The following is a 20,660-nucleotide window of genomic DNA, read 5'->3' as shown; positions in this document are numbered from 1 at the left end:
CGGTTTTTGGCAGGCACATGTCAATTTCCTTCTCTCTCCACTTTGAAATTACCACTTCTACAACCCCATTGTTTCTTTAGTCACAAGTAAAATACTTGTTTTCCACTGATAGACCAATTTGCATCTCATCAGTTCTCCAGCCGTCTGCCTCAAATCTACTCCCTCTTTATACTTTTTTTCATCCTAAATTTCCTCAATTCTTAACACTTGAAATCCGTCAAATAAACCCACACTGAAAACGAGCTACTCACTTTATGTAACTTCAGGTTGCCACACTGAACATCAAAAAACCCTGTTTTCGTTCCTCGCCATGCTATCCTCATCGCCAAAAAGATGTAGTAACTTGAGACCACAAATGAGGGTGGTGATTCTCCCAAAAAATTAGCGCAGCGGGCCGGGAGAATCCTTCAGCAGCTGATTCGCAGGGTTTGCGGTCGGGCTGGGCTGAGGGGTCAGCTGGGGAGGGTGGTGGTGGTCAGCCTGCTGGGGGTGCCGGCACTGCAGGGGGGAGTAACTGTCGGGGGTGGGAAGGGGAAGAGATTGCGGCAGGCAAGGAGGAGGGGCGGGTGGGGGGAGCAGTGGAGGGCCGACCTTGTGAGGGTCGCGGGGCTGGCTAGTGATTGAGCTGGCCAGTGATTGAGCTGGCCAGTAATTGGGAAGCCATCAGTGCGAGGCCACTGCGCATGCGCCGATCTCGGCACTGACAGATCGGTGAATGCGTAGTAATGCTCAGCGCACTGATTTCAGCCTTTCCAGCGGGATAGGTCCTGACCCCTGAAATCTAATGATGTTCATGCTGGTGGCCTCTGCAGTGCACAGAGTGTGGGAGATTCTTCTCTGAACTCCCACTGAAAAAAAGTGTGAATCACTCCAGTTTTCACGCAAATTCGACACTTAGAATTTTTTTTGGGGAGAATTCCGCCCAAGGTAGTTGTTTAGAACAGGAATTTCTTTGATATAAATAAATGACAACGTTTAACAGTAACTCAGCAGAACAGTAATAACTATGAAAATAGGAGCACTAGTAAAACAGGTCTTGCTTATAGATCACCCTTTTGCAGACTGAAAAAGCCTGCTAAAGCCCGCCATGTTCAGAGCCTTCAACAGACATCAGTGAAACAATTACAAAGGAGACAAACAGGCTTATAAGAACATTCTGTACTCAAAATGACACTCTGATCCAGACAGAGAACTTCTCCTGTCGAGCGATGCTTCACCCTACAGTATGGGGGCAGTACGTTCTCATTTAATAGAGGATGGGTCCAAAAAACCTACTGGTTTTGCATCTAGGATCTGACAAAGGATATTCACAGTTGGACAAAGAAGGTCTAGCTATCATTTTTGTGGTGAACAGGTTCCATCAGTACCTATGCACTGACCACAAGCCGTTGATGAGTCTTTTCAGTGAGCCAAAAATTCCTCCCACGGCCTCATCAAAATACAGCATTGGGCACTTACATTGTGCACTATATTGTACTGATAGCCAGAGCAGGGAAAGACACCACAGTTGTCTCCCTTGATCGGATTTGCCATCCGAGGTATTATGACCTCCCGAGACCATTTTCTTATTCAAGATACTTGCACATTCTCCAGTAAGTGAATGCATAGCAAATTAAGCAGGGGACAGACCGAGATCCCATTCCGTCACAAGTTAAAAGATTTCTGATGCAAGGACGGCCAACTAACATAGAAGATAATAAGTTGAAACTTTTATGTGAAATGGAAGTGTAAGGATGGGTGTCGTGTGGGATGGATGCATTTTGTGGGGGTCAAGAGTGGTTATTCCACCCCTTGGTCATTCGCAAGTCATAGATGCAATTGTGGCTCATCCAGATGCTTCTAAAATGAGAAGTCTCACCAGATCGTACCTGTTGTTTTTACCCATCAGCCTATGTTGTATCCATAGCTGAGGTTTACTCTGAATTTCCTCTTGGTGGTGTTTAACAAATAACCCTTTGTAGCTAAAACTTTTGGAAGTCTAGATGGATTATACTGTAACATTTATGATAGTTAACGTGGAATGTCGCTTCCTCAAAATAGTTCTGGCTGGATCAACCCTTCCAATCCATTTTGACTGCTATCTTGAAGTTATGGACTACCTTCATCATATAATGAATTCCATTAATTTACACAATGAAGTGAGAACTTCTGTAATTGCTGGTGTCTGATTTCTGAATATTGTTGTATGAGCCTATTTCAAATTTATAGACATCTTCCTAGAGTTCATTGAGGGTATCAATGATAACCAGTACTTTACAGATTTCCTCCCCAGTTTATTTTGGCATGCTGTAATAATGACCATTTACCCTGATGATTTGCTTTTTAGTTTATCGAGACCATCTATCTTATTTGTACGATTTATCTGAGTGGAGGGAGGGTATATTGTTTTCCCTTGGAGAAAGTAATCACTCAATGTTATGCTCATCTTTTGTATTGAAGCCATCAGCTTTTTAAATTAAAAATGATTCTCACCTCACCTTTGACCACTTATTATTTAAGTACTGAAGGGCTTTTTACTGCATTTTTGCACATGCAGTTATTTTTCATCTAGGCCTCCCTGACCCCCTGATCACACTTTAAAATGTTCTTTACGTTATCTCATTCCCTTTATCCCTGCAATGTTTGTAGAGGTAATTTCTCCTCTCTATTTTGCTTCTGATTTTTTTTTCTCCATGTAATCTGAACTCACTGGTTCTAGATACGTATTGATCCTGCATGCTCAAAGTGGACTTTTTCTATAACTAATGTTATCTGCTCACCATGTGCAGTCACTGTTCAATAAATTACTGTAAACGTGGTTCATTATTGTGTTTATCCTGATGATTACTGCCCTACAGTGACCGATCATGATGATACTCTAGATGTCTTTTTACTGCAGTTATGATGATGTGACACGATTCACAGAATAGTTATTACTCAGGTTTTCTTCTGATAAGCAGTACTCCACACTTGTACAGAATGGGCAGACTTTAATTTTGCCTTTGGGAGTGATCTGGGAGGTAGGAAGGCATGCAGAATTGGGAAGGAAGGTAGGGGTGAAGAAATTGTTGCCTTTCTGACTCATTGCAATTCATATGGGGACAGGGAAGGTTGAGAATAAAATTCCCAGCCAGAGGCCAAAGGGTTTCATTCTGCTGGCGATTTTGCTACAGGGTGGTGGGGAAAGCAGGAAGGTTCTCTCCTGATCAGGTACTCTGTTGCCCATGCACAACCTCTCTGGTCAATAGCCACTCCCCATCTGAAAGATCCCCCCTTGCCCACCTCACTGGGTGCTGCTTGACAGGCCCTGGGAGCCCAACATACTTATCTCCATTCCTGCACCTACTCCTACGTTGGTGCTCCTGGCCAACTGCAGTACCAGTACTGTACTGATCCCTGCCCCCACTTGGCTAGCAGTTCTTGGATCTCCATCCTTAAAAGGAATGGAAGTCCAAATGATAGACATTAATTGACTGAAGTGCAAAGAATTGTGCTGGTACTTAAGTTCAACTCATTAAATCTCATACCTTCAAAATGAACATTTTGTCAGACTTGCCTCAGGTTATCTTGTTATACTTAAGTGGCCTTCCATTCACATCAGATTTCTGAATCATTGGTGAAAATTTGAAACAGTTCAACTTCCACATCAATCCTCTGTGCACTTTCCCAGCATTTTCCCTAAATACCTTGCAACTTCCACATGCTTACCTTAAGCCAATTTCTTTTCTACTCCTACACATTGAGCATTTTAATTTCATACAAAATTAGGAACACATTACACACAGATTTTGCATACAGAAGTCTTTCCAAGTACAGTGTTCTTGCTACGTGAAGGGACATTGTTTTAAAGTGCTACTCTGTTCATTTGGATTTGTTGCTTGGATCAACTGATTTTTTTTCCTCTTCAGTTCCCCTGCTTCTTCAAATTAATGCAACCTCTCATTTTGTTTTTCAACATTACCTTCTTCCTAATTTCCTTAAAATTGTTTTCAAAGCGGCAAACTATTGATTAAAGTTTTATCTTGCTTACCCTGCTCCTTAAAAATTACCTTAAAATCTTAAGGTATGTCCTTATCATCCCTGTCAGCTCGAAATGTGGCCTCTGGAAACCCAATGCACTATATTTAATACACCGTAACAACATTTCATTACAGGGTCAAATCTTCAATCATTATGATTATTGGTATGCAAGTATTTTCCAGCATCTCAACTTTATTATAAAAACCTGGCTGAAGTATGGCCTCGTTTGTGGAAGTTTTCTCATATTCTCTCATGTACTTATTTACCTTCCCTTTGAAAGATTTTCATTATTATTCAATTTGGCTTATGGGCGTTCTGAATGGCACAGAACACACATCTCCTTGTCCTACAACTATTTCCTGATTTGATCAAAGCTTCCCATGACTTCATCCTGACAGTCTGATAATTCTAGTTGTTCGCTTGTCATGGTTTTCCACCCATACCCAATTCTTCCTTTACTTGAGGTTGTAGTAACACATTGTCAAGCTAATAGAAAATAAATAACAGCTTCACGGAAATTAAAGACCAATGAATTGAAGAAAAAGAGAAAAATGTACAAAGAAAAACAAATGAACAAAAATGTCACAATTTCCATTTATCGCAGCATAATGCACCGCAGAATAAAAATGACCACTGACTGAAATATAAAGTAGGTCAGGTTTGAATCAGCATGAAGACTGAACGGAACAAGAGGAGAGAGAATGATCTGAAACAGGATAAATTAAAGGAAGATAATGAAGAAAAATCTCATTACTTGATGCATTTAATTTATAAGCCGTCAAATCAAACAACTAAAACAAAGTTGTATGGACTAGCTTGCAGCACACCCTGTATATTACAGTGTACATACATAATTTTGGAAAGTCTGCACCACAGATTTTTTTCTATTAAGGATGTCAAGGTACTAATGTAGAAATTACAAATGTAAAATAAATGATCGACCTCCATCTACTGAAGATGCCAGACAAAGTTCATCATTAGGTCAATAGTTGTAGGCAAACTCTGATGAAATACCAAGCTATACCTGAGCAGCAAAATTCCTGGTGTATTCAGAATCAGTTAATCTCAGGGCTGGGGCAGGGGTACTAAAACTGACAGCGGGGTCTGAAAGAAAACAAATCTTGAAAGGACATCCATTTGTGATTTTTATATCTTGACAATTGCTGGAAAGATCAATGGGCGGCTGTTAGGTATGAATAGATTGGTCATTGCAATGATGATTCTCAGTTAAACAAATTCTAGCAACTTAGTCTAAGCTCAGACGTTATGAATGGCTACTTGGTTAAGGTACTGGTGGTTGGTGTCCATGGAACTGCAATCCAAAACAAATCCTTGCCTTCAAAACAGGAGAAAAAGAAAATGAAGTGAAGAAAAAAGAATGTCAGACATAGACTTTTTTCCCCCCAGGAGTTACTTTTTTAAAATAAAGGAGTTACTTCTGAAGCTGCTTAAGTTATCAAACATTCAGGAGCAGTACCTGGAGTGCAGAATAGGAGGGGAGGGAAATCAACTAAGTTTAATTAATTTATACGGCTTCTCTATCCATTGACATCTCAAATCCTTTGGTAGCGGTAACCACTCAGCATGTTTTACTTCATGACAATTGCGTATTTTCCTGTCCAACAAGGCAAGACAACCCTTTTACACGGTTCTGCTGCTGAATTTATATCCACTTATTAAAAAAAGAGAAAAAAAACTATAAACAAGAAAGGCTAGTAAAAAAACAAAGTGCAGTTGGGTTTGATGCTTTCATTAAAATGTCCCAGAACAACTGTAAAACGTACAAAGACATCACAATAGGAAATACTGCCTTGTAGGATAACATCGCTTCTGGATGCACAGTACATCCAACTACAATACATAACACATGTATTTGTTGTATTATATTTTTCCAAAGAAACCAATTTATGAGAGAATAAGAATTTTCACCTCAATCTTGTACATCCTTGTCACCATGTGATTATGTGGTAACAATATAAAAACCAATTGTATTTAATTCTGTAAATGAACTATGTAAGGGGAGAATAAATAAATCTACAAACTTAGTGGTGATAAACTGCATCGGGTTATAAAATGAGGCTACAAGTTAAGTCTTGAACATTAATTATTTAATGATTTGGTTACACTGCTACTTGGCAAAACTCTTCATAAATGCACTCAATTATATCAATTATTTCTATTTCAGCTGTTGGAAATTGTGCATATATGAGCTTGTGATAACTTCCATGTAAACAGCATATGGTATATACTGTATGGCAATGAGACACTATTTAATTACAAATGAGCCATTGTATTTTCGATATCCAGGGCAGGAATAATTTTAAGATAATTTTAGAATTTATGGCACAAATGCTAGAAATGGAAATTTAATTGGGTACAAGTATTTTTCCAAAATATTAAGCAGTTAGAAATGGGCATTGTTTTCATGATGTTATTCATGGCATCAATTTAGTTAAATTCGGCAATGTTCACGAAACTAGCTCAAACATTTTAAAAATTCTTTTATTTTAAAATGACAAATTTTATATTTGCCTTTTTTATAGCAAGGATGTAAAATTCTCAGGTATCGTCACTATACTTTTGTTCGGTAAAACTATCGGGCATTCTTTCTTGTGCACTTGAATCATTCCATCTGGCTCGAGTCCATGTCACCTCTCTATAGAGTAATCAGATCAGTCCCATTCCTCTGCTCTATCCTGTTATCCCTACAAGTTTTACTCAAATATGCATCAATTTCCTTTTGAAACCAATTCTGTAAGGCAGCAAGTTCTAGGTCATTACCAGTCACTGCATAAATAATTCTTCCTTACACTATTCCCAACCAGAACTTCTTGCTCAAACCCTAAATTTGTTCTTCTATTATATCAGCCAATGGGAACAGCTTTTCCAATATGATTTATCTTGCAAGTGATCAAACATTTGGAAATACAGCTCAGTTGCCTTTTTTGCAGTTTTAAAATAGATGGAGATAAGGTATTTTCTTAAATTTTAACACTGCTCAATAATAGCAGGATATTCTTTAACTTCTCCAAAGACCCTTCATTAGATGAACTGTTTATCCTGCAAAAATCTGTGATTAACATTTTGTTGTTTTAGAATATTTATCGAAATCATTAGGAAATCTGGTTGGAGGAATTACAATGGGTGGAAGCTAAATTAATAGATATGTGGTAATTAGCTTGGAGGGCTTAAGCCATCAGGTAATTTTAACATTTCCTGCTCACCAGGTTCGGTAACTCCTCCAAGTCACTTCTCATTAAAGCCATCAGCACTCATTACTTTAAGAAAAATAACTTTGAAAAATATACAAAAAGGAAACGAGCTAATCTTTACAATGAGATTTACAAATAAAAAAATAAAGAGAACTGTAATGAAATGTTCTGGTTACAAATCTCACTAATGATTTTACTCCATCTAAAAATTTACTTTCCGTATAATACTTACTGCTGACATTAGTTCTAAATAGTACTATATAGTACTATAATATATAGAGAGAGACACATGCATCAATGCAATTGATTCATGCAAGGAGGAAACAAGAGTATAGCAATGTTATTTCTCAAAATTAGCCTGGATTGTTAAACATATTTCAGTGTTGAAAGGTTAGTATGATGTGCAGGTCTGGTTAGTAAACTCTTTAGTCAAGGAAATATTTCAAAATAAAGGACTTGGCGAAATTCTTTTTAGTGTGAACAGGGCATCAGAAAAGTTTGCTTTAAACTGTTAAGTGTTTAGTGCTCTGACAGGAAGTAACCTGAATGTAAGCTCTCTCACTGAATCTTACCTTTTGATTTATAGAACTGACATTTTAATGATCTAAAAGGGGAAAATAAAACAATGAACATAATCACTTTGATACATGGTAGATATGTACAGGATAGGAAGGTTGAGTTTGCCATTTTTATAAATACCAAAGATCATTGCTTTCAATACCAGAAACCCAAGATTAGAAAATGAAACTACAAATACCAACAGTGATCCAGCATTTTAACTCTCATTTGTTCCATTTTTGGTCAAAGTTCCTTATTTAAAAAAAGAACTTATTGCAGTTTTAGAAATTCAATCAACTAAACCTTGAGTTTAATTTTTTTTAAAGGCGGAGACAAATCTTCTACATCCAATTTAAAATAAAATACGAAACCAAAAAAGCCCCTTCCCAGAATGAGAAACTACAGATTAAGTAATTAAATTAGCATTCCACAAAGGACAAATTATCTGGTCTATTTTGGTGAACTCTGAAACCAGCTGTACATAGATTTATATTCACTTCACAATTGTTCTAAAAAACCATAAAAATGAACTGGAGATATCAATTAGTTCATCCAGGCATTCTAGATAGTCAACACCATAACTAAAGGTAGGAAAAAGAGTACAGCAGATAAATTGGCCTTTAAAAAAGTGAAAAGTGTTTGTAATTAAGATAACAGTAATATGTTTATCAATCAAAAATACAACAGTACTTCTAATATGAAATTATTTTGGGAATTCATTTATCACGAAGTCAAACTCAAGCCAAAATATTTGCTGTTACCTGAATCAGATGGTAAGTTGTGACAAGGGGCTGGACAGAAGACCTGGGCAGCAAAATCCTCAAAAGTGGCTGGCTCCTGGTGGTGTTGTACAATTGTTTCCAGGTATCGAGCTCTTTCCTCATAGCTGACATTTGAGTTAAGTATAAATAAATCAATTAAATTAACCAACACACTAAAGTTCAAAGCAGGCAATTATACACTTTGATCACAACTATAAATTTGTATTTCTATCTGAGGAAAAGTCTTGGCTTGGCACATATGAGAATTTTTGAAATGTAATGGAATGCCTGAGAAAAATCCAAACAGCTGCAAGTTTCACTCCATTCTAAACAACAAAATAAAATAACATTGGTTACATGCAGGGGCAAGTTCCCTCTACGTTCTCCCAATAAAAATCAAATTTCCAGAAGGAATTTTCCCTTCTTAGGAAAGAGTGAAGGTATTCAAGAGAGCACAGAAAAGATTCATGAGAATATTTCTAGGGATGAGGAACTTCAGTTATGTGGAGAGATTGGAGTAGTTGCACTGTTTTCCCCAGAAGAGAAGACTGAAAGGAGATTTGATAGAGGAGTCTGGACAACTAGAGTAATAGGGATAAACTGTTTCCAGTGGTGTAAGCATTAAGAGCCAGAGGGCACAGATTTAAAGTAACTGGCAAAAGGAACAATGGCGAAATGAGGAAAACCTTTTCCACGGAGTGAGTTGTCAGGATCTGGAGAGGGTGGAGGCAAGTTCAGTTGAGGTGTTCAAGAGTGAGTTGCATAATCTTTAAAGGAAGAATGTGCAGGGCTATGGGGAATGGGCAGAGGAATGACACTAGGTGACTTATTCCTTCAGCGAGCCAGCATAGATATGATGTGCTGGGTGGCCTTTAGTGCTATAACCATTCAGTGATTCTGTATTACCACTAACATTCCGAGTTCACAGATTAACTATTAAGGTCTCTCCAGTTCTCTCGTCAATAGAGAATAGCTCTGTTGGTTAAGATTATTTCATGTTACTTAGCAATCAAAATATATAGGTAGTATTATGCTGTAGATCAGGCTTGTCCAACTTTTTACATGGGGGGGGGGGTGCAGCATCACAATTTTTTTCTCACTAACATAAACTTCAAAAAAACCAAACAAGTTGCTGAGTAATAAAATAAATTTGAAGTAATAAATTGATAATAAAAAAATTAGTATTAAATAACGATGACCATTCAAGCGTGAGATGGGGTGTGTGTCTGGCCATGACCAGTTTCAAATGCTCCCTCACTGATTCTTAGTGCTTGTTGGTGTGAGGGCAAATGAGAACCGAGAGTGGGAGTGAGCCACACTTTAGCACCATCTCTCTTCGCACCCCCCTCCTCCCTCTCCGTGCAGGCTCACTTCCACAGCCCCCCCAAGCTGTTTCTATTTATTGTACAATCAATGTCACATGTTTAACTAGCAAATTCTCTTTACAAGGTAATTGCCACAGCTGGTTAGTAGTGTATTGACACCCAGCACCCCAATGTCTGTTGCGTGCATGCTCAGCTCCCTCTATATGTGAACTAGGAGCAGGAGTCAGCTTCTTTGTCCTTCGAGCCTGTCCACCATTCCATGAGATCATGGCTGATCTGACTGTAACCTCAACTCAAGAATAGAATATCATAGAATCCTTACAATGAAGGAGGAGGCCATTTGGCCCATCGAGTCTGCAGCAACAATAATCCCACCCAGACACTATCCCTGCAACCCCACGTATTTACCCTGCTAATCCCCCTGACACTAAGGGACAATTTAGCATGGCCAATCCAACTAACCTGCACATGTTTGGAGCGTGGGAGGAAACCTGCGCAGATATGGGGAGAACGTGCAACTCCACGCAGACATTATCTACATTCCTATCGATGCCTAAAAACCTTTCACCTCCTTGCTCATCAGGAATCTACCTACCTCTGCCTTAAAAGTATTCAAAGACTCTGCTTCCACCGCATTTTGAGGAAAAGATTTCTCCTCACCTCTGTCCTAAATAGGCAACCCCTTATTTTTAATTTGTGGTCCCTAGGACCAGATTCTCCTGCAACAGCAAACATGCGCTCCAAATTGACTGTCAAGTCTTTTGTATGTTTTAATCAAGTAGTCTCTTACTTTTCTAAACTCCAGTAGATACAAGCCTAGCCCCTTTCAACCTTTTCTCATAAGACAACCAGCCCAATCCAGGTATTAATTTAGTAGACCTTCTACGAACAGTTTCCAATGCATTTACATCCTCCCTGAAGGGCACCAATATTGTACAGTGTTAATTCCAACAAATGCATATTATAAAGTAATGAATCCAATACTAGTCCTTATCTTATTCAAGTTTTATTTCAAGCCTGTTGACTCTTCCGTCTCATTCCTCTCTAACACACCAGGCAGATAGTGCTGGCTGACTCTTCCTTATATACAATGGAGTATAATTAACAAATCAACTCCAGCACCAGTTCCCCTTGTTACCTTAACATTCAATAAATAGAACCCATTAGATTCTAACATTCTTTTAAAGTAAATTGATTGGCAAAATTATCTCTTGGCCTTTTGGCTAAGATCAAGCGTCAGATCAAGCCCAAGATGGGGTGCAATGCTTTATCTTGTCAGCTTGGATCTTGTTTCTCTCTTTTGTGGATTCAATTGGATTTTGAATTTTGGAGCAAGCAAGGAATGGGTTTGGTGTTTGCCAAGTCCACTCTGAGCATTGGCTTTGTAACTTTAAGGATGGAGTAAAAATTTTAAAAAACAAATGAAAATACACAGTCTTTAACGATCCAAATACCCCGCTTTCTTACATAAAACAAAAAAAGATAACATGAAAATTTTCATGTTGTCACAATCCATTATATCACCAGGCATCCCCCTTCCAGGATATTCAACGGTTTATTTTAGAACAAGCAGTTCTCTTTGTAAAGCAATCAGATAGCTGGTGACTTGCACTAACCCATTTAATTTTGAAAATTTCTTTCCTTTCTAACATCGCTTTCACACTCGCGAGATCAATCCTCAACCTCTTTTCCATGACACTTTTTGTTGAATGAACACTGTCCCAGAGAAAACTATTATCTATGTAGCACTCAATGGGCACATTTTTCCATGGTTGGCCCTTTTAGGAGTTCCTTCACCTTATCTGTCACCTCTAGCTGTGTAACTGTCTCCGCAGTTAAGGTGCCTTTAGCTACTCTTTTTATCTTCTTTGATTCTCACACTACATGGGCAAGATACAGCCAAAAGCATTGGATACTGCAAAGGCTATGGACCCTGACCACATTCTGGCAATAGTACTGAAGACTCCAGAATTTGCTGCATCCCTAGCCAATCTGTTTCGCATAGCTACAACACTGGCATCTACCTGGCAATGTGGAAAATTTCCCAGGTATGTCCTGTACACAAACAGGGCAAATCCAATCTGGCCAATTACAGCCCCATCAGTCTACTCTCAATCATTAGTAAATGATGGAAGGGGTCATCAGCAGTGCTATTAAGTGGCACTTGCTTCGCAATAGCCAGCTCACTGACACCCACTTTGGGTTCCGCCAGGGACACTCAGCTCCTGACTTCATTACAGCCTTTGTTCAAACATGGACAAAAGAGCTGACTTTCATAGGTGAGGTGAGAGTGATTGCACTTGACATCAAGGCAGCATTTGACGGAGTATGACATCAAGGAGCCCAAGCAAAATCGGAGCTAATGGGAATCAGGGGGAAAACCCTTCACTGGTTGGATTTATAGGTGGCACAAAGGAAAACAGTTATGGTGGTTGGAGGTCAATTATCTCAGTTCCAGAACATCACTGCAGGAGTTCTTCAGAGTAGTGTCCTAGGCCCAACCACCTTCAGCTGCTTCATCAATGACCTTCCTTCCATCATAAGGTTAGAAGTGGGGATGTTTACTGATGATTGCACAATGTTTAACACAACTCCACAGACACTGAAGCTTCCCACACCCAATGCAGTGAGACCAGGACAATATCCAGACCTGGGCTGACAAGTGGCAAGTAACATTCATGCCACACAAGAGCCAGGCACTGACCATCTCCGACAAGAGAGAATCAAACCATCACACCTTGACATTCAATGGCATTACCATTCCTTAAGCCCCCACTATGAACATCCTGGGGGTTACCATTAACCAGAAACTGAATTGGACTAGCCATATAAATGCTATGGTTTCAAAGCAGGTCAGAGGTTCGGAATCTTGCAGCAGGTAACTCACCTCCTGCAGCAGTGTGTACAATCTACAAGACGCACTGCAAAAACTCCTTAGGCAGCACCTTCCAAAGCCCCGACTGCTACCATCTAGAAGGATAAGGCAGCAGATACCTGGGAATGCCACCACCTGGTGGTTCCCCTCCAAGTCACACACCAACTAGATTTAGAAATATATCAGTGTTTTTTGTCTATTGTTGGGTCAAAATCCTGGAACTCCCTCCCTAACACCGTTGGGACAGCAGCAATTAGAGAAGGCAGCTCCACCTTCAAGAGCAATTAAGGATGAGCAATAAATGTTGGCCTATCCAGCAATGCCCACATCCCGTGAAATGAATTTTTAAAAAATCAATCATATTATGGTCATTGCTACCTAATGGCACCTTCACTATGAGGTCATCAATTAATCCTATGATGTTGCACAATACTAGGTCTAGTGAAGCCTGCTCTCTGGCTCATGCCAGAACATGCTGTTCTGAGAAACTATCCCAAAAATATTCTATGAATTCCAGGCTGCTTTTGCCAATCTGATTGTCCTAGTCTATGTGCAGATTTCCTCCCCCGCCCCTCCCCTCCCATGAGTATCACCATACCTTTCTGACAACCTCCCATTATCTTTTCCTTTATACCCCACCCTACCATATGGCTACTGTTAGGGGGCTTGTACACCACTCTAATAAGTGACTTCTTGGCTTTATCAATTCTCATCTCTACCCGTTTGCTGCTCATCCAATCACGGGGTTGTTTCTCCCTGAATTTGCTGTGCAGACAGTGCATGTAGAAACCAGCATGTGACTGAATGAGCAGCTTCACTGCATTGCTGAAATTTAAATTTGTAGCATGTCGAACACGCTTGGCTGGCCAGGTAGATGGTGTGTGGGCCGGAATCCAGCCTGATGGCTGCCAGAGGGCCTTACCCTGCTTGTAGATTCAGTAACTGGAATTAACTAATGAAGTGTTAAAGTAATTCCACTTGGGGAAATTTAGATCAAAAAGGAATCTTTGTCTCACTCCCACCAATCTCAAAAATTAGCCCCTAGTCATTAAAATAATGGAGCATGTAAGCCAGGGAACAGAAATACAAGTCAAATTTCTTTTAATGCTCCTGCAATGCTAACTTGAGTAGCAAGACCTCGGGCAGGATTTTCAGGCAGCACTCACACCAAGACCAGAAAATCCTGCCCTTTATGTCACACAATAAACATGGTCAACAGATCAAAACATTCCAAGTTTGTATCAGTTGCACGAATATAGGAAGTTATTTACTATGATATCTTGTACAATCCAGACAGCAGCCGGCAGCATGCCTTAGCAATTGTAATTGCACAAAAATGATGGGAAAATATCAGTTCTGAAATAAAACATTTTTATAATTGAAATAAAACAGGCAGGGACAAGTTAAGGATCATAATATGGGAGGCAATGTCCTTTTACAAATAATTTAAGTTGTAATTCTTTTCATTTATAGATAAACAAGTGGCCTGGAGACAAAATGTTTTTGCTACTTCAGATCAACAGCTGTAGAGTTAGAATGTAAATTTGGAGCATCAGGTAATAAACCACATTTATCAAAGAAAAAATATATGCTGACGTCATGATTTGCAGTTCCTGTTACAAAAAAATGTTAAATAACATGACACCATTTTTTTTACATCTGTGCTGGAGTATCATTTTTAAAAAAAAACTTCTGTGGTATTGTTCTTATTTGCAAAACCATTTGTAAACACTCAATAATGTTATGGGGGTGGAGGAAGGGAGGGAAGAGACCATGCATTAAGAGTTCTTGCAATGGTTTTATCAATTTGCAAGCTGGAACTTGCTGGGAGCATTCAGTCACACCAAGACTTGCTGACATTTAATCTAAGCAACATGGGGTTAAATCAAGCGATTGTAGGAGCTACATTCCAGGGATAATGGTTTTGGACCAAAGGTGTCTCCGTTTCCAAATCTAAGCAGCAATTAAAAGATACCTTGGGCATCAGCATCATTTTTTATTTCATTAGGTCTCAGCTTCAATTGATCCATGCTGATTTTGTACTTTCAAATAAAAAAATACATGTAACAGTCAAACTGAATTTGTGGTTTGTGCACAAGCAATGCAACAGATTTGGTTGATAGTCATCCTTTAGAATTGCAGAAGTAACATTAGGGGTTGCATTTACTATAAACCATTTTAGATTTATTATATGAACTTTCTTTTCCAAATATTGGTATTAATAATATTATTATACCATTGTTTTTGCATGTATACAAAACATTTCTGGATAAGTAATGTCATGACATCTACATTAATTCAGGAGTCAAGTCTGGAGACAAAAGATGCAAGACCATTTCTAGTAGATTTCTGTTTGGTCACATTCAGAAAATATACAAGCTGCCTACTGTATGTTGTGGCTCTTTTTAAAAAAAAAAATCACACTTCCAAACCAAACTTTTTAAACCATATTTTCAAACCATTTCAACTTCAGCAGAATCCTTACATTTCTCCTCATGCTCCCAACATTAGAAATTAATTGACTGGGGAGTGCCCCACACGTTGCGCTAGTATTCATGCAAACTGCTTCTTGTTCATGGAGTTCAGGTGTAGCCAGCAGAAAATTACATCTTCTGGCTGTGCATTCTGCTGTTCAGATAATGGCAGCCATAGGCTAATTATTTTGGGAGGGTAGCCAAAAGCATCAAGGTGGCAGATTGGGAAAGTGGTTAAAAAGGCAAATGGGACTCTGGGCTTCCTAATGAGAGGCACAGAGTACAAAAGCAAGAAATTTACAAAGAAAATTTACAAAACTCTGGCTCAGCCTCAGCTAGACTATTGCATCCAATTCTGGTCACCACAATTTAGGACACATGTGCAGGGTTTTAAAGATGGTGCAGGAAAGATTCCCAACAATGATTTCAGGGATGAGGAACTTCAAATATAAAGATAGATTGGAGAAGCTGGGTTGTTCTCCTTCTAGAGAAGGTTCAGATAAGATTTTGTAAAAGTATTTAAAATGAAGAGGGATCCAAGCAGATTAGCTAAAGAGAAACTATTCCCATTGACAGGAGAGAACCAGAGCACACCGAGTTAAAGTGATTAGCAAAAGAACCAAATGACATGTTACAATCTCCACATTGAGACCGATAACTTTAAAAGAAAGGAACCCCACAAAGCCAATGGAAAGAAAACCACTGGGCAAGATTTCACCTTTTAAAAACTGTAACAACAAAAAACAAAATTCAAACATCTTTCCTAAACTGTGATCAGAATTAGATACAATATTCTGGAGGCTGAACCAGAATTTTTAAAATATTCATCATAAATTTTTTGCTTTTGTAATCTCTTATTAAAAATCTCAGAATCCAATTTGCCTTTTTAACCACTTTCTCAAACTGTCAACTAGATGCTTATGGCTAACCTCTCAAAATAATTAACAGGTGAAGAATATTTCAAAATGATTAATTTCACTTTAAATAATTACAAGATAAGTCTCACATAGCTACTAGCACTAGCATTACTTCCTGCACAAATGTGGCATCATGTGAAATCTCAGTTTTTCCAACCCATCCATTGCTCTGCAAGATCTCTCACTTCCCATTCAATCATTTCAGCCCTTGAGTTGCATTCATCAGCAGCCGTATTTCATCTGAAGTCTTGGACCCAGTTACCACTGACAAGGCACATGTCCATGAACCCTCTTACACACTGGTAATCATAGAAACCTTACAGTGCAGAAAGAAGCCATTCGGCCCATCGAGTCTACACCGACCACAATCCCACCCAGGCCCTATCCCCATATCCCTACATATTACCAGCTAATCCCCCTAACCTACGCTTCCCAGGACACTGAGGGGCAATTTAGCATGGCCAATTAACCTAACCTGCATTTCTCTGGACTTCCTGATGCCACAGAATTCTCAGAGATTCTATTCTGGGTCCTTTAAATAATTTGGTGATCTCTGGCAACATAAACAACAACAATGCACCTTGGCCAATCCACAATCCCTTGCCCTTCACTGTATAACAGTCTCTGCTCTATTCTCAGACACCTGCCTCAACAACAGGAGCTGTTCAAAGACTGTCAAACAGAAAACTGTTCCATTAGTGGAGAACCTTGCTGGTTTCCTTGTCACACAAATTCTCAGGTGTGTTCTGACCTTCCAAGCATAGAACATAGGCTCACTCAGTTTCACTGCAAGTAGTTTCTATTTACCCTTTGCTTTCTTAGCTATTCGCCCCCATGGTAACATCAGGTCACATGGGCATTTCTTGGAACTAAATGATGCCATAATCAGGAAACCAAATACCCCTCTTTCATACTCTTCAGTTCAATTTTGTCTTAAAGGAGCATCTCACAAAAATTAATATGGTTTTTCCAAGCACATAGATCATCATATCCAACATGAGGAAAACAGTTTTTTTTAAAAAAACAACTGGATAGGATCTGGAATGCACTACCCAAGAGTTTTGGGGAGGCTGATACAATCTGGGCCTTTAAAAGAAAATTTGGTAAGCACATTAAGAGAAAGAACATTGCAGGGGCCAAGGGATGGGACAAAGGAATGGGACTAGCTGAGTTGCTCTCAGAGAGCTGGCATGGCCGCAACCAACTTATGGTCTCCTTCTGTGCTCTAACTATTCTATGATTATATTAAAACAGCTTGATGGTATATACCATAAGACAGTTTTGAACAGGCCAAATGGAAATCAGGGAAAGAAACAGATTTCCTTTGTTCGGTTTGCCATGATTCTTAGAGTACTCAACAGGAACCTTATTTTGCTAGTTTCAGACCTGTCCAGCTATACCCTCCAATATAATGTATTAAAAACATAGACCTTTTTGTAACTAGCTGACGTGTGGGTGACTGAGTAATTGCCATTATAACACAAAATAGAGATTAACATGTGACTAGCTTGGACCTTTTCGGTTAATCTTTTGATCCCTTATCTGCTTTTCACATTTTTATAACCTTCTTTACTTACAATGTATCCCTATGGCAGTTCATTCTCTGACTTGTCCTGTAAGCAGATCTTTTTATTAATGTTATTTATTTCCACCATAAAACATTATGTATGCTATGATTTAGTATCCAAATCAAGATAATTGGCAGGACAATATTAACTTCACAATAAATATTTGACTTGAATTCTAGAAAGGTACAAGTTACTATTGTAACATGATATTTCAGGTGAAACTATACTGCAATGCAATAAAAAAGTAAAATGATGTGTGGCTTTGCGTTTTTACAGCTTTACTCAAGAAAGTGCTTCACAGAGCTTTTCTCTGTAGCTTCACAGCTGTAGATTTACTAGGGCTAATAATGCCCTGCTCACAGCAGTGTTTCTTGTAGTGAAAATGCGGGACTCCTGCATTACCAGAAAGTAATTTTCTGTTAAAAATAGGATTATTGGAGCTCCCACCTACTGTGCTTTTCATTCGAAGTGATGCACTCGACTGAGAGCCATCTCTTGAAAAATTATGTTTGAACTAGGGATACAAAAATGAGCTTGTTAGCACATTAGAAGTGCAGTATCGTAGGGCTCCAGAAAATTCCCAGTGGAGTGATAATTTATCTTTCCATACATGCTGGCACACATAACCTCCCAATTGATCATTCTTTTCAAACAGGAGGTATCACTAGGAAGAACAGATACAAAGGTCCATAGCATCACTAACTATTATCAAAATAAGAATTTCTAAAGTCTACTTGAACATGAGGTGAACAGTTTAATGAAAAAGGCACAGGTTTTATCCATATCCCTATATGGAACAATCCATATTCCTAAGTGAGAATAGGTTTCAGTGAAATAGATTTTGGAGTTGCAATGTGACTTAACAGCACACATTAATAGATTCTTTCTGCGAGTTGTCATCTGGAAATAACATCAATGAAATGGAAAAAAAATGAGACAGCTGCTGCAATCAAATGCGGAATGCAATTAGGGAACAATTTACTTCAATCCAGGAAAAATTATAATGACAGTAAACTGTCATGCTTACTAAGAAGAAAAAATAGGGATTAATAAGTGATGCATTCATTTCAGACAAGGAAAGTTGCAGACAGATGCTACTGACCTTTAAAAAGAATTCATCTTTAATTGGAGTGGAATCAGAAAAGCAATATTCTCTTCGACTTTGCCCTTTTAGAAACTACTGTCCATTAAAAATTGACAAGTTTATTTAACTTATGCAAATATTTCTAGGACTACACTATTGCAAGATTATTTTTGTTGCAAGAAAATCCTGGTTAAGGAATTACATATCTCTGGGATGCTAACACAAATAAGCCTAACTTGCAAGTCCTACAATTTACTATGTTGCATGAAATTTGTAGTGCCAATTATTTGGTGATATGTCAACTATATCCAAATGACAATACTATATTGCAATAACAGGGGTGGGGGGGGGCTGAGGAGTTTTAAATATAACTAGCAATATTAAACTGCAATTTTGTTTAAACTCCAATAGCATATGCACTAAACAAATTAACCTGCAATTCATGAAATAAAGACATTACTTACTACTGCTGGTTCTTTCAGCTGAACCATTTCGAATATGCAAAACCAAGCTGGGCCACCTTGTACCAAGACCCATGCTTTTTAATTACTTAGTAAATAGCTTAAGGCAAGAGAATGCACTATTTCAGAGATTCATTAACTCTTTATCATAACTTATCACAGTGCCTGAAGTATTACATCAACACTGTGACAACACATTTTAATTACTGAATACTGGGATTCATCATATCTGATAGAGTGAAAGATGTGATTTTGCAAAGGAAAGCTGTTCTTTTCCATTGTTATACTGCAACATATATATTGTTTATAACATTGCTCAACTAAGAACTAGGTGAACACCTGGTACTATTTCAGCTCCGTTCACGGACTGCCAGATGACCAGAAATCTATGACAGATGCTCAAGCACTGCAAGGCTGTTAACAGTAGAGAGGCAGGTTAGATATAGGCCTTACCTAATTTCTAACTTTATTCTGACTATTTCAAAATAGATTCCTTGACATTCAATGACAATACCATTGCTGAATCCCTCACTGACAAAATCCTAGGTGTTATCATTGACCAGAAACCGTACTGGACCAACCATATAAATACTGTGGCTACAAAAGTTCGTCAGAGGCTGGGAATTGTGTGGTGTGTAATTCAATTATTGAATTAATTTGTTTCAGTAAATTGCATCATGTTCTAAACTACTATTTAACATTCCATTAAGCACTGTAAGTATTGTCAACATGATTATTGGTCACACCTAATGTCAAATTAAGGAAAAAGATAAGCATTCACCACTCATGTTTGATGCTCATTCTTCTAATCTCTCACAAACAGAATTTCACCACAATAAATTTCCTTCCATCTGGAATATAACCATTTAACTAGTCTGCTCATCTGACTAATTTCCAACAGGTTGTAAAAGCAAATAGTAAATTTACACTGAGCAACTTAGAGATGGAAAACTGCTTTGAGATACTCAGAATAAAGTTCTTAGTATATGCAGTTAATTTCTCCAAAAGCGTGACAAAGCAGAAGTGTAAACTCCAACACAGCTACAACACAGGCATCTACCCAATGTGAAAAAAAATTATCCAGGTCCACAAAATTGTCCACAAAAAGCAGGACAAATTCAATTCAGCTATTTACAGTTGCAGTTTACTCTCAATCATCAGCAAAGTAATGGAAGATGTTGATGACAGTGTTATCAAGTGACACTTAATCAGCAAATAACCAGCGCAATGATGATCAGTTTGGGTTCCAGCATGACCACTCAGCTCTTGACCTCATTACAGCCTTGATCCAAACATGGACAAAAGAGCAGAATTCAGATTCTGAGTCGAGAGTTACTGCCCTTGACATCAAGGCAACATTTGACAGAGTGTGGCATCAAGGTGCACTAGCACAACTGAAGTCAATGGGAATTGCGCAGAAAACTTG

General features: G+C 38.6%; 1 protein-coding gene across 17 annotated transcripts in view; it reads right to left on the bottom strand.

Moving 5' to 3' along the window:
- ralgapa1 (Ral GTPase activating protein catalytic subunit alpha 1) overlaps window positions 1–20,660 on the bottom strand; it is a 244,010-nt gene that overhangs the window by 10,841 nt on the left and 212,509 nt on the right. For 12 of the 17 annotated variants that reach the window (XM_078233782.1, XM_078233789.1, XM_078233790.1 and 9 more), the window contains one exon: window positions 8,531–8,655. In XM_078233782.1, coding sequence (XP_078089908.1) covers window positions 8,531–8,655 — 125 coding nt within the window. Of the gene's footprint in view, window positions 1–4,998; window positions 5,104–7,783; window positions 7,816–8,530; window positions 8,656–20,660 lie in introns of those variants that run through there. The other 5 variants (XR_013500019.1, XM_078233783.1, XM_078233784.1 and 2 more) reach the window with 2 other exon arrangements.

The sequence above is a fragment of the Mustelus asterias genome, chromosome 18, assembly GCF_964213995.1.
Source record: "Mustelus asterias chromosome 18, sMusAst1.hap1.1, whole genome shotgun sequence".
Lineage (NCBI taxonomy): Eukaryota > Metazoa > Chordata > Chondrichthyes > Carcharhiniformes > Triakidae > Mustelus > Mustelus asterias.
This window is presented reverse-complemented; position numbering and strand designations above follow the sequence as displayed.